The sequence below is a fragment of the Porcisia hertigi genome, chromosome 36, assembly GCF_017918235.1.
Source record: "Porcisia hertigi strain C119 chromosome 36, whole genome shotgun sequence".
Taxonomy (NCBI): Eukaryota; Euglenozoa; class Kinetoplastea; order Trypanosomatida; family Trypanosomatidae; genus Porcisia; species Porcisia hertigi.
The window spans coordinates 3,667,552-3,681,860 of NC_090595.1; the positions used below are offsets into that span (position 1 = coordinate 3,667,552).

The window sequence follows — 14,309 nt, forward strand, 5'->3', positions numbered from 1 at the left end:
CGCGATACCCACGTCGGTCAACTCACCACACTGGTGCAGCGTAAGGCAATTCTCTGTCTTGCTGTCCCACATGAGAGGATTGTAGGCACCATGGTGGTGTACCATCTGCACCATGCGCACCACCATGCGTGCGTCGACCGACAGGGTCACTGAAACCAGGAGTGCCGTCACTATCACCCGGAGATACATGGACGCCATCTTCTCTGCAGATCCACGGTTTTTTTTTGCCTTCCCCTTTGGCTGAGATGTGCGGCAAGGGTAACAGGGAGAAGGAGTGGAGAAAAAAGGGGAGACGAGTTGTAGGTGCAAGTACTGAGCTTTACAAGACGGGGAGAGCTCGTTAGACTTTTGCGTTTGGTCTTTTGAAGGCGGTGTAGCGCTGGGGGGGGGGTTGAGAGAGCACCTCAGAAAATATATCGCTCTATGTATGAGAGGGGTGGGTGTATCCACGCCTAGAAGTGATCCCGAGGGCTGTTTCCAAGGGGATGGCGGTAGAAAAGTGGTGTGGGTGTGTGTGAGGGGAGGGGTGTAGCAGAATAGTCGCCAAGGTGCGTGTACTTGCACAGAGTTGCGTGGTGCATGCAAAAAAAAATGTTAGGCGAGCAAGAATGGTCGGTGGTGGTGGTGGGGTCCACAAGCCCAAATGGTTGGAGGGCTTTGTTTATACATATACATATATATATATACTATTCTCGGGGAGGGTAGCGGCGAAATGCTCCCCTGCGCTTGGTGAACATTCATCCACACGGAAGCGCATACGCAAAAACGGCAAGTAGCCCAATACGGAGCTGGGTAACGAGTAGATCTGTTGACGGTCAGGTGCATTGCTACATATATATATATATATGTATAGATTCATTCTTGCGCCAGCGTCTCGTAAAGGAGGCTTGGCATCGAGGTGTGGGGCAGAGAGAGAGAGGGATGCGATACACAGACATAAACGCGCATATACGTTAACGGAATGAACTCATGAGCGTCCTCGCCCACCGAGGGCCTTCAGACGCATCGCGCGCATCTCCTCCGGAGAAGGGCGTGCCGGCGGCGGCGCAACACCCGCCGAGCTTGCTGAGGCTTCATTTGACTGATTCTCAGAGTTGAGACCTCCTCGTAGGACTCGACCTACACCTGTAAAGGTGGGGTGCGTTGCCCCGGCCGCGGCGTTCCCACCCAACAGGCTGGAGGACGAGGCGGCGGTTTGCCCTGGCTGCTGTTGGGGCGGATTCGCCCCGGTCACATTTGGGGGATCGTCAGTGAGACTCGGCGGGCGGAAATTGAAGGGCTGAAACTGAACACCGGTCGCGGCGCTTGCACCGATAACGTTGGTGCCGGTCGGTGATGCTACTCCGTAAATGGGCGTCTCTGGTGGCGACGGCGGCATGTCAAGAGGCCGTTCAAAGTCTACCTTCAGTTCCACTGGTGCCCCATCTGCGCGCACTGTCAGGATGCCGTTGACGGACTCTTGCTTCATGTCAATGATGTCTACCAGATCGAGCTGGAACTCACGATCCACGTAGCTGATCACAATTGTAGTCCCCTTTGTGAGCACGGGATACTGAGCGAGGCGCAGCTCCAGCAGGTGACGCGGATTCTCGAACATGACAAGTGCTTTTTGATGTGGTCGGAGTTTCACAAGGGAGCCTGGAGGAAGACTGCAGCTCTGCACCTTCACCACCATCGTGTCACGGAGACTCAGGTGCTGGAACATCCAATCCGGGAGCACCACCGAGCCTGCTTGGGCGTTGAACTCGAGCACCGCTGCGTACACGCGCTTCTGACCTGGAGTGATGATCTCAAACTGAAGGGGGTAGACCATGGTTATTCGACACAAGTCATCCAGCACGCTTGATGGCAAGAGGACGCGACTTCCATAGTTGATGCGCTGCTGCTTGACGCTGGAGGCTGACATTGCCATCAGCCGTGTCTCGTAGGACTGCGGAAGTGCCGCCATAGAGTTGCCGCGGGGAACAGGGTGGGCAACAAATATCGGTACTTGACTAGCTTCTTTTGGACCTGATGCGAGGAAAGAGATTGGGTTATATAAATCACACCCGAAGAGCTCAAGTGCCGGAGCGTCCTTTGAAGGGGGAGGGGAGGGAAGTGAGGAAGAGGGGATCAGCAGAGATAGTAAATAATTTTCTTTTCCACATGCCATGTGGTGATCGGTTTGGACGTCTAGGCTGGATAGGTTCACTGTGTCATCTTATCTCGGGGGGGGGAGAGTTGAGAATAAAAGTGGGTACAGGTGAGGAGCGAAGCTGCGCGCGACACAGTCATTCCTCCTGTGAATAGGAAACGGCCTCTTCAAGGCATGCTATCTTCGTGCTTGCGTAGTCGGTACAGGATCCCGTGCGACATAGGTGCGGGAAGTCCCCCTTCCTTTCATACCCCTCAGTATATACACGGTCTCGCCTGATTGGGCTCTTCTTCCTCACCCCGTCGCCAGTCAGGTCTGTGCCACACCACGGCCCATGCGTCGCTTGCCTCAGCGTACAAGACGGGAGGAAATCTCATGGGGAGGGAGGAGCAGAAAAGTTAATTCGGACGATTATTATTTGTACATGTATACATACATATACATACAAATATATATACATTACATACATGGGGCATATTAATTTGTTTCGAAGAGGAAAAAAATAAAAAACAAAAAAAGCTATGCAAATCTCATCAATTTATTTTTTCCTTTAATTCCAAAAAGTCTGCGCCGACGTTCTGCCCTCCCGTATTGCACGAGGATCACCGGACTGACAATATAAGTAAATAAAACGATAAGGTTATGCATCCAAAGTACCACGTACACCAGTCACAGAAACCCAACGCAGCTCATCTGCCTGGCTCTGTCAAGGTGCAGCTCATATAGCTGGTGGCAAAGCTAGGCGCAGGATCCCCCCCCCTCTGTCTCGCTACCACCCAACCCGGAAAGCGCGGACAGGATGTCTGCGCGAGGATGTACTCAGGAATTGAAAACTGGTGTGATTAGACTGCTTGCAGCCGCGATCATACTTGTCGGCTGTGTCTGTCATGCATCACCAAACACACCACGGCCCTATTTGTGTACCCCAGATGAGATGAATTACTCACATCCCTGATCCGAGCCAAATGTGAGTCTGTTCAAACGTTGTGTGTCTGGCTTCGTTGGCTGCAGAACCGCCCCCCTCCCCCCAACTCGGCATATAGGCAGATTCCCCATCGCAGGCGAAAAAAACATTTTTTTCATAGAGCACACACGCACGCACACACACACACACACGAAGAGACTCCGCTGTACCTTTTTCGAGACTTGAGAGTGACACGTCCCCTCCACCACCACCGTCACGCAAGATACGGCATAGTACGGCGGCTCGCTTTCGCCCGATCGTGGAAGTCGGTAGCAATTGCTCGCGCCGTGCATAGAGCGATGCCACGTCGCTAACATCCCGGTGACATGGTCCAGACCTACCACACTTTCTTTCAAGAGAGTCGGTACAGTGAGAGGAGGAGTAGCCCCCCTTTTTACCTCACGGTCTGCAAGGGCCACCCGCGTCCGGTCTACCTCACTAGCAGCCAACTCAACTTCGCCAAGGGTGAAAACGCGCCGGCCCGAATTCCCGTCGTCGGAGCTGCTGCTTTCTCCGATCTGCAATGCGGCGCGTCTCAAAAGTCGCACAAGTCGGTACTTTGCGGAGCGCGCCTTGAACCCCGAGCACCCCACCCCACCCGCCGAGAACGGTGACTAAGGCGGCCCCTGGTAACCCCTGGTTCGTCTCTGGGTTTAGGCTGGAACGGTTGCTTACGCTGGTGCTGGCGGTGCGGCTGAGGTATCCACCACCGTATTCGGTTGGGTTGCCGGAGGCTTTCTTTCGGCGTTGTCAGCAAGACGGTTGCTTTTGGGGCAGCGGTCTTCACACGAACCACGGCTTTCCCTAGTCATTCCACACTTTTGGTGAGGGCGGCGGCACAGCACTTCATTCCCCTTAGCGTCTCCATGCGCTTTGACCACTCCGCTCCATCACCCCTCCGCCCCCCCCCCCCCAATTGATCAGGTCTTGCAAGGTGGGTAGGGAAAAGGAAAGGGGTTTCCGGCGCATATTCGTTCATGTGGACGAGCTCATTGCCTTCGTACATGTATACATTTATCTAAATGCATATGTATATTTGCGTGTATGTATAGTTGTCGACAGGGACGAGGAAACTGAATAATGCAGACATGTGCACCCGCACCACAGGTCGGTGGAGATAACGGTGTTAATGAGGCTACACGATCGGCGGTGCAGAGGGAATGGAGTACGGGGTTTGAGCCGGTGACGCGCGTACGCTCTGAGAGAGATTACAAAAACACACACACATACACACACACACACACAAAGGATGTTACGGGCACATACGTCTGCCATGTTCGACAGCATTCGAGTTCGCATTCAAGAAGCTTCGCTCTGATGCACAGGTTTAATTCCCTTTTCCCCGTTTCTTGTCTTTATGCTGAGAAGTCGGGCTGCGGATTGCAGAGAGGGAACATGGCATCCAAGAGGAACAAACACGCATGCGCCTACCCCACATTAGGCCGTGTTTCATGAGCGTCGTGTTTCTCGCTTACACGGGCAGTGCGGTTCTATTTACAATACCAAGAGCAGTCCACTCTCCCAAGGCCGCAGGCACCTCCGGAGCTCTCAACGGGGGAGGGAGAGGAGGGGAAGACAAGCGTGAATCCAGTCTGGGCATTCCCGAGTTGTGTGGGAGTCAAGCTGCAGGAGGTCCCTCAGCTAGTTCAGCACACAATCCTCTGGAGGAGCTCGCTACGGTACTCCTCCAGCTCGCGCGGCACCACCGCACTGTCGGCGCAGAGCCATCGCACCAAAAGCCACCGTTCTTTGCTTAGCTGTGCACCACCCACCCACAGCTTCGTCTTCGTGGTCGATGCGGCAGTTCCCTCAACGTAAAAGCACGCTTGCCCTGCAGTGTTGGTCGAACGCTGTGGGTGGATAGGGGTGAGCAATAGCGACTCCACGTAGGACCACAGCTGCCCCAGCGAGTGATCGTTCATGTCGCTCACAGATTGCAGCTCCACCTCGAACAATTCCGCAGCATTCACAGGCGTTATGAAGAGAGTCAGAGAGGACCCGTAGGGGTGCTCGCACACGACAGTGTCGAAGTGCTCAGGTGGTGGTAGTGGCACTGTCAAATGAGCAGACCGGTAGACACTATTGAGAAAGTCTCCATCTTTGGCGGTGGCCTCGTGTGCCGTAACCGCCACAAGTGCGGGCGGCAGCGACGGGGTCGACAATGTGGGGTCGGCCGATGCACTGCCAGCCATGTGCCACGTCAGCTCAACAGACACATGAGCATCACACAACAACGAGATGACATTGTGCTCCCTCTCTTTGTCTGTTTTGCGCTCGCTCACTGTGTTCGGGGAAACGGTTACCGTAGCTTTCCACGACGCCCGGGGATCACAGCCGCGGCTGCTCGGTGTCAAACTGAGCTCGCTACGTGCGGCGTGGGGAGCCGTTGGCGCCCGCACCACGACGTCCACGGGGGTCTCCACGACATAGATGCGGTCGACACCCTCAACTTGAACGTGATACTTGTTCCGGCCCCGTCGACGAGGAGGCCAGATGCCCCCCGTCCGATCCGCGCCATGCAGTCGCGCGCTTTGCACCGCGTAGAGCAAACTCGACAGTCGCTCTTCGTAGGTGTCTGTACAGGTCTGCATTTGAATCACGTAGGCCATGTTGTCCTGGACAAGGTAGAAGGTGTCCAGAGTCACTGGAGAGGGCCCCACGTGGGTGCATACGTACGACTCCATCACTGTCGTGGCGATATTGCGGGCAGCGGTGAAGAGCTTCACCTCGAAGATGGTTCCAGTGGCCTCTGCTAAAGCGCGAGCCCGCACCAGCGAACGCTTGACATAGGTTTCCGTTGTCAGCGGCGCGTCGCTGTCAAATGTGCTGCAGTTCTCTGCCATGATGCTCAGTTGGGTGCCATCCTCGTGCAAGAAGCGCAGGACCTCGAGTGGGTAGTTGTAAAAGGCGCAGTCATCCATGTAGTCGGGTGTGATTTCCGCGGTGAGGGCCGCCACCCGTACTCGGATCGCACCGACAGACCTGTGAAAGGCACTTCTACGTTCTGATGAGTTGAGAACGTGACATTCCCGATGCACCTGTGACGGCTGCGCTCGAGGGGAAGGTGGCGTGAAAGAGGGGAGGGATTTCCTTGGGAGGTTCTCCGTATGCGGCTGATTTTGTCGAGTATGCGGCATTTTTATTGAGTACGCCGTGCTGCTGTGTGTGACCTCGTGGAGGCCACCTGCACTGGCCCCCATGCTCTGGCCCCTCGTAATGTTTCTGGGCGCATCCGGTGCGACACGCTGAGTGTTCCTCAGCCCCACGAGTGGGTTGTACACAGACGAAAGCACACCTGGCGTGTCGGGTGAGCGGCCGCAGGATTTCCCTCGAAGGGGTTGCCGCGCGGGAGTCAACGGGGGGTAGGCCAGGGAGGCGGAGCGCAGCTCTGCTCGATGCTTCTTCCGGCCTGGCCCGAGTTTCCGACTAGTGATATGGTACACCATGGCACCAATTGCCAAGACAATCGGTATCCACCACCCGTTCTTTCCCCGGCTTTCCATTGTCGAGGCGCCAGGGAAATGGGGGAGGGGTGGAGAGGCGAAAGCGAGCGGGTTCACACCAAAGAGCCTAAAGTTTGACTATGGGCATAACATGCACGTCAGGCTTCAGGGACGAGATTGTGCCATGGACAGACGCGACACAAACATAAAGATGGGGCGCGAGGCGAGAGAGACAGGGAGACACGAGAGTTGAAGTCAGCCCCCGTTCCTCTAGAGGAGTATGTATGGAATCAAAGTGACTTCAACGGTCGTCGGAGACAAGGTGGGGCAATCTGTGCAGTCACAATAACACGCTCCAGTTTGCTTTTCCGCGATGTATACCCCCTCTCCAAAAGAGGGTCTGCGTCTCTCTCTCTCTTTCTATGCGCGAATTACTACAAATACTAGCGTGATGATGATGATGATGATCAGCGTTACAAGCACCGACAGAAAAGGGAGAACAGCAACGAAAAACGTTATTCGCGCGAGCGGCCTTGTGATGAACAACAAAGAAACCACCACGGTAGAGCACCCATCAATCCATACTTGGATGGTGCAGGTACACCACAAACATGATACACAGCTTAGTCGTGCTGCACCTCGTGGTGATTTTTCTCTCTTGGTTACGTCACGGGCCCACAAGACGGACTTCAGTAGGGAGCGCGCTGGTGTAGCGTGTGTATGTGTAGGAGGAGGGGGGAGGGGGGAGGTTGAGGTGAAGGGCTCGAGAGGTGAGGTGATTACCTGTCCGTGTTTATATAAGGTCACTGGGGAGGAAGATGCCAGCAAGTTACAAGGAGAGACTACATGATTGGTCGTATTCTCAGCCAGGTAGGGCGGAGCGCCAAGCTGATATTGGGGTCACCACCCAGCATGCGGTGCAGATGTCTCGCTACATGCAGGGAAGACACAGAGGGTAGGGGGTGCGGGAAATGCCATGCAGCGACTTCTCGTCGGTGCCGAGAAGCGTTCAAACCACGTCGCAGAACCTAGCGCAGCCAAGTTTTTTTTCTTGTTTAGTATTGTTGTTCTTTGCGGCAAGTGCACGCTGGTGGAATCTGGCGGTCATCATCACAGAAAAGCGCATGGATGAGAGGGATGCTGTGGGGGTGGGGGGGGGTGGGGTGTGTGGGGGTTACGAGCGAAAGGGGCGGCTCCCATCACCACACACACACACACACAGAGACGCACGCATTTCCGATGCATTTACCTCAATTTCGCTTCATACGAAGAGCAGTTCAGGATGCGTCTTGCCTATTTCTGTCACCGCCACCGCAATGCGGTTGAATGCGTCGGTGTCAGTAATTCGCGCGTGCGCACTGGCATCGTCGGTGAACTCGACAAAACCGGTGTCCTGATGAATCACAGCGCAGATTCGATGCGACATCACCATAGAAACGAGAAGATCGTATAACTCGACCTCGGTGATGTCTTGGTCATCCATGTGCACGCAGAGGGAGTGCCAGTGCACACATTCGAACGTCTTTGCGAGAATGATAATGTTATGCTCGCGCAGTGCGTCACGAAGAGCCGACTGCGGTAGGTAGTCACCAGCGGCTGCCAAGGCACCCTGCACGTCAGAGGCGCTGAGGAGTTGACCGTTGTACGCGCTTTGCACGCAGTCGTAGAGTGGCGGTACGAGGGGGGTGACATTGCTGCGTTGTGTGACACTGTACAAGATTGCCTGCCGCTCCTTCTCACACGTGCGAGCGCACAAAGCGCACAGTGCTGCGCGGTGGAGTGCCACAGGATCTTCGCTATTTTCGTGAAGGGCAAGAAAGGACTGAAAGGCCCGCAGGTAATCGTGGTGCTGTTGGCGGTATAGACCGAGCTCGAGCAGGTAGGCGCACACAACGGCGCGGCGATGACTCTGTGTCTCGTTATCGCCGCCTTGGGGATCTACTTGGCTGGCAATCGAGTGATAAACCGACATTCCTTTCTGGACTGCAGAGTCCGCGTGGCGTGGGCTTGCCGTGACCCGCGATGCCTTCAACACGCGTGCCGTGCAAGCCAGACGGTCTAGAGGGGTGAGACCATCGTGAACGAAAAACGCGGGCGACTGCAGAACCTCCACATCGAGCGCCATAGACTTGTCAAGTTTGTCAACTGTAGCGTATGCGGTCGCCAAAACCGTCGCAAGCAGAAGTGCTTCGCCCGTCATGCTAGAAGTGGATGAATGATTTGTGCGGAACTCCGGCATCCTCCACAGTGCTTCGCATGCCTCTGCGACGCAGCCAGCGGTTTCCGACGCACGTGCGTGGGCTAAGAGGGCCAGAGATAGCTGGGAGAAAAACGCCTTGCGTCCGTCGAGGGAAGCACCGTGCAGGCCCTCTAGTGCGGCCGAAGCGGCGCCAGGTGCATCACCACACTTCAGCGCCGCATTTAGCTTTGTCCATGAAAACGCACTTGGCCTCTCAGTCATGGCTTGAGAGACAGAGGACGATAGATAGTGTAGGTTATAGCAGCACCGAGTTCCCTCACTCAGACGTGCAGACGAGCCGAGGAGGACAGGCAACTACGGTCGCTGCACCAGACAGTAGTACGTTGATATGGTGAGGTGTTGATGTTGGCTTAATGTTGTAGAGCCCCAAAACAACAACAAAACAGGAGGAGGGCGAAGTGGAATGGAAGTCAAGGTGGCAGTCTTGACGCCAGGGCTCGGGAGCGCGCGCGTCTTTCTTCCTTTATATACGTCTGCCGCGCCGGTGGCTAGTGCACCACGAATGGCGCCGAGGATCGCCACATGCTGAACGCTTTGGTGGGGGAGACTCGCAAGCGCCTGATGCTCGCACATAAACGGTCATCAATGTCACTACAACATGTACAAAATACGCGCGCTTGTCTTTCATTTCCACGGCCTCCAACTACGGAACATGTACGAATCTTTTCTGTGATGGAGCGTGTGTGTGTGTGGGGGGGGGGGGGGGGAGGAGAAGGATTGCATGCGGCGGTGCTTTACACACCTGGATCCCAACGCCTCGGAGATGAAGACGTCAGTGCCAGTAACGATCCCCAGTCGTGATTCCTGAAAAACACAACACAACACACACACACACACACACACACACACACACACACACGTCGGAACGTTTCGTGATTATTCAACTCTTTGTTTCCCCTTTCCATTGGTGAAATGCGCTATGCTCTTATTTATTCGAGAATTACGGAGAAAGGAAGGAGGGGAGGGTGTGTGTGCATTACTTGCCAGATGAAGCCCAGTTTTGTGAGCAGAGGGTGGCAAGCTACTTGACAGCCTTCCTCTTCTTCAAGAAGAAATCGACGGCGTCGTCGACGGATTTGTGTTCCACAGTAGACTGTCCGTTGTCATCAGAGCGCCCACGCTTGCCTTGACGTGCCTTTGCGACCGTAGACGCGAGCTGCGCCACATCGTCGGCGATGCGCTTGTCTTTCCGCGAGACTTCTAACTGGAAGCGCGGGTCGGACAGAAGCTTTGACTTGAAGCGGTCATCTATTTGCTCCTCCGCCTGCCGTGCTTCCTGCTCACGCCGAGTCAGTTGCACTTGCTGGGTGACCCCAAGCTGGTTAGCGGCGCGCATCTTCTTCTTGGCGGTGCGTTCCTCTGCCAGCCGCTCCTTCACTTGTTTTGCGTGCGCCTTGCGACGCTCCTTGCCCGTCAAGCGCACTGCACCGTCGTCGGCGCCCATCAGCTCCTTGAGTTTCTGACGATTTTCAGCCTGGTGCGCAGCCTGGGAGGCCTTCCCTGCCTCCCGCTCCTGGCGCAGCATATCCTTCTTGGATTTCTTCATCTCCTTTCGACGCAGCTTGTACTTTAGTTCTGCCCGCTTCGCGATGTCGGCAGTCTTCATTTTCTGCCGCAATCGCGCATCGCGTTGTAGAGTAGCGGCCTTCGTGTCGGCGTCCATATCAAACGTTGCCTCCCTGTCGCCCATAGCAGAATCCTCTTCGCTGTCGCCTCCTCCATCGAAGTCGATACTGTCGACGTCAATGTCGCTGAGACGGTTAAGCGAATCCCCGTCGCTGCTTGTGTCCAAGTCGTCTGCGCTGTGGCTGCTATCAGCGTCGTCGCCGAGTTTGTCACCCGAGTCCTCTGTCAGATTCTCGGGGATGCCGCCCACCTCCTCCAACAGGGCAGCGTACTTGCGACGGATGTTGCGTTTCGTGCGTGCCTTCTTTTCCTGGTCAAGAAGGTTGCCGCCCATCTCGTCGTCCGAGTCTGCCGGGGCGAGGTAGGCGGCAAGGTCATCCTCCTCCGTTGTGCCCGTGAAGGAGTCCTGCACAGACTGGTGACGGAAAACGTCGTCTTGGTCCCAAGAGATGCGAAACTTGCTCTGGCTCAGTGCGCTCATCTTGAAGGATGCCAACGGTTTGAAGTTGGGCGGGATGCAGTCCGCGCGACCCACCGGGTTCTCAAACGTTTCGTCGTCGTCGATGTAGCGGAGGTCTAGTACGACACCGCTAGCCTCGATGTCCATTCCGTCAAGCTCGTTGTACACCACCGCTGCGGTGTCGGCGGAGTCGAATGTGGCCACCGCGTAGTAATACTTCATCCGATCCATTTCGTACCGCCGGTACTTCCCACTAGAAAACAGCTCGCCGTCTTCGCCCTGCTCTGCCATCATGTTTGGGTCGTCGTCTACCCACCCGTCGCTGCGAGGTTCGCTGACGGCGTCCTCGGAGACGTCCTCTGGCAGCTCCTCCACCTCTGGCATCACGCTGTCGCTGACCTCCCCAGTGCCCTCTTCGCCATCAGTAGCGACGGCCGCATCGCCGTCATGCACCCACAGATCGGGTCCGTGCATCTTCTCGTGCTCCATCATCCGTTTGCCAAACTCACTCTGGTAAACGCACACGTCGATCAGCTGACCACCGAGGGGGAGGGCGTGAAAGAGAATGGCGTAGAGGTCGACGGCACGCACATGATCCCAGTCGCAGCTCACGATTGCGACACGACGACTGGCTTTGGTGAGCTCGACCTCTTCAGGCGCCCAGGCGGCTACCTCGTCGTCCAGTGCGGCTTCCTCATCCTTCGAAAGCGACACGTGATCCTCTCCCCCTCCCTCCCCGTCAACGACACTACGGGGGCTGCTGCTGGAGGCAGACGACGCCTGCTCGCTGACGTCGCTGGAAACCGTCGACGCCGCATCACTCACCTCCACGTCCTCTTCAACCTCGGCTGATCGAAAATGCTTGGCAAACCGTGGATCCCTCTGCACCGCCCTTTCCACCGCGTCTCGCTTCTGTCGCTGTGGTTGCCGCATAACCTGGGCAGCCACCCTGAAGCGAGGGTCAGTGAAGCGTGCGGCAAACCGGCTATCACTGTTGCCACGCCCACGCCCACGTCCACGTCCACGGTAGTTGCCGCCTCCGCCGCGGCCACTTGAGGAGCTCTGCAGCGTCTTCATTGCGTCTCTTAGTTTGTGTATCGGTTGGTCGAAATAAAACTGCCGCGGTGAGACAGACGTGTTAGCGATGGAAGAGAAAAAACAGTCCGCACCAGAACCGAGCGCGTGTGGCGGCTCACATCAAAAGAAGATTAATGAAAACATAGGAGGAGGAGGTACGCAGGAGGCGAAGCCGAGTTGAATGAGAAAGCGGAGGTCTCACTGCCCATCACCCTCCTAGGCAGATTGCCTCGCATGCACACATAGGGTGTGCCTCAAAGATGACTCCAGCGACCCAACGCTCAAGTGATGTGGCTAGCCGTGATGAAGCGGTGCGTTTGCCGAGTGGATGGTCGTTGTGGCGAACTTTTTGTCCTGAGAGGCACAGAGCAGGGTGGTGCACACATGTATATATTTATATATATATAAACGACACATGCCCAAAACAGGTAGGCCCCATGACTGCGAATACCGACAATGCGGAAAAAAAAGGAAGGGCGAAGTGTGGCCATGGGGAGGAAATCGCACATACGTACAATGTCGCATGTGGGGCTTCTCATTCCACAAAATTTCTTTTTTTTGTGTGTGTGTGTGTGTCTCCCGGGGTACTTCCTACCCGCGTGTCCGTCTCAGCTCAGTGAAAAACGTTCAAACAAGAGAACAGGAACTGTAAGTTCAGATGAGGAGGTCGTCTTTTCCCTTCTCCTCGTATTGGACCTCTACGGTTCAGCGCGATCGTATTCTGCCATGCAGGATATGAGGACAACCCAATTCCACTCGCTCTTTGCTTCAAACTTTATCCCCTCACCCACCTCGCACATCACTTCTTCCCGCTACTCTTCTCATTGTGGTGGTCAGGTGCTCCAATAAGGAGAACACCAAGTCCCGGCAAGACATGTCTGAGTCACCTTAACACACTGTGGCTGGTCACTCCAGTGACCACGCGAATTAGGGACTGAACACCGGACATCTGTAGTGAAACGTCGATCTGACTCTGCCAGGTTGCAAGGACTCGACTCCGTTCACTCTTCAGAGACGTTTCGGCATTGCAAGAGAGATGTGAGCTGCGTGACTTCCACCAAGAGGTGAGTCGTGAATTCCCTGATGCCACACTTCGCGGGACTCCCTATCCCCAAGAAAGCAGGGAAGAGTGTGCAGCTGGCAACAACAGTGTGAGGCACGGAAAAAGAAGGAGGAGGAAGAGAACCTAACAAAGTTGACCCATTCAGAGAGGCATTTGCCTTTGCTTCCCCCAAACCGGCCCTTCATTCAACACCAAGTCGACGGGGGTGCGCATGCGTCTATTTTTCCCCGCCGGCACCCTCCGTGTCCATCTCTGATTGTATCACAGCATCCTCTCCCCCCCCCGCCCCGTCATCTAGGACGACTCGCCTGCGATCGCATCCGGTCATGCAATCAAGAGGCTCTTCTCTCTTCCTTTCCCCGCCCCCTCCCCAATCCCCCTTTTTTTTCAGATACACACAGGTGGGGGGGGGTATCGGCGGCAAACGGAAATGGGGGTGGACTGCATAGCAGGAGCAATGGCGGCTGCCGGGCGTGCCAGGGGGAGGGACCGGTTAGGCACATGTCAGGCGAAAACAAAGAGGGAGCTCGATGGCTCGAATATAACACCCGCTTCGAGTTTCACGTAGCGCACTGCATACGATAAAATGATCTGTAGACTTCTCAGGACTTGGACATATATATATATATATATATATATGCATCGTGTACGCCATTCTGTTCGCTGTGTCTCTTTACACTGGCCCCTCCATATTGTACAGATGTTCTTCCCCCCAAAAATTCTCCTGGTGGCGGTGTATCGCTGTTTTCGCTCCCGTAGAAGCGCACAGAGGGTGTGGGAAATACGCCGCGATTAACATGAGTGCAAGTGCGTCGTCGTCACGTACGCGAGAGCCCGCTGTTTCGAGTCCCGGTGACTGGAATACACAACGCAATGCTGATTTTTGAGGAGTAAAGTGGACACCATACAGAGAGTGATGACTGCAAGGAAGTGGCACACAGGCAGACACACACACACGCAGACACGTGCCAGCCGTCGGTGGTGGTGATAAAAGGTCTGGGGAAGGAATAAGAAGGAGATGTCTACGCTGGATAAAACACCAGGCTGTCAAAATTACAGCCAGAGTAGAGATACGAAGGAGGGGCGTAAAGAGAGGGGGAGGGGGAGGGGGAGGGGGGGGGGCGACGGAGGAGAGCGCTGATGATACACACGGGAAGGGTAGAGGAGGAACAGAAGCGCCTGTGTCATCTTGAACAACATCCAGGAAAACTACGTGTGTGTGTGTCTGTCTGCAAGTAGACAACTCTTTCACCCCTCTGGCGTCTGGGCCCTCCCCCCCACC

At 55.5% G+C, this 14,309-nt stretch overlaps 4 protein-coding genes across 4 annotated transcripts; all 4 read right to left on the minus strand.

Moving 5' to 3' along the window:
• Window positions 1-967: 967 nt before the first annotated feature.
• JKF63_00940 (uncharacterized protein) lies at window positions 968-1,948 on the minus strand (the record flags this gene model as incomplete). The annotated part of the gene is made up of 1 exon (XM_067896989.1): window positions 968-1,948. The coding sequence occupies one exon, from the start codon at window positions 1,946-1,948 to the stop codon at window positions 968-970; it is 981 nt and encodes a 326-aa protein (XP_067753146.1).
• Window positions 1,949-4,744: 2,796 nt separating this feature from the next.
• Window positions 4,745-6,544, minus strand: JKF63_00941 (uncharacterized protein; the record flags this gene model as incomplete). Its single annotated transcript, XM_067896990.1, has 1 exon — window positions 4,745-6,544. One exon carries the CDS (start codon window positions 6,542-6,544, stop codon window positions 4,745-4,747), a length of 1,800 nt encoding a protein of 599 aa, XP_067753147.1.
• Window positions 6,545-7,802: 1,258 nt separating this feature from the next.
• JKF63_00942 (uncharacterized protein) lies at window positions 7,803-9,002 on the minus strand (the record flags this gene model as incomplete). Its single annotated transcript, XM_067896991.1, has 1 exon — window positions 7,803-9,002. One exon carries the CDS (start codon window positions 9,000-9,002, stop codon window positions 7,803-7,805), a length of 1,200 nt encoding a protein of 399 aa, XP_067753148.1.
• An 820-nt stretch (window positions 9,003-9,822) lies between these two features.
• JKF63_00943 (uncharacterized protein) lies at window positions 9,823-11,964 on the minus strand (the record flags this gene model as incomplete). Its single annotated transcript, XM_067896992.1, has 1 exon — window positions 9,823-11,964. The coding sequence occupies one exon, from the start codon at window positions 11,962-11,964 to the stop codon at window positions 9,823-9,825; it is 2,142 nt and encodes a 713-aa protein (XP_067753149.1).
• Between the last annotated feature and the right edge of the window lie 2,345 nt (window positions 11,965-14,309).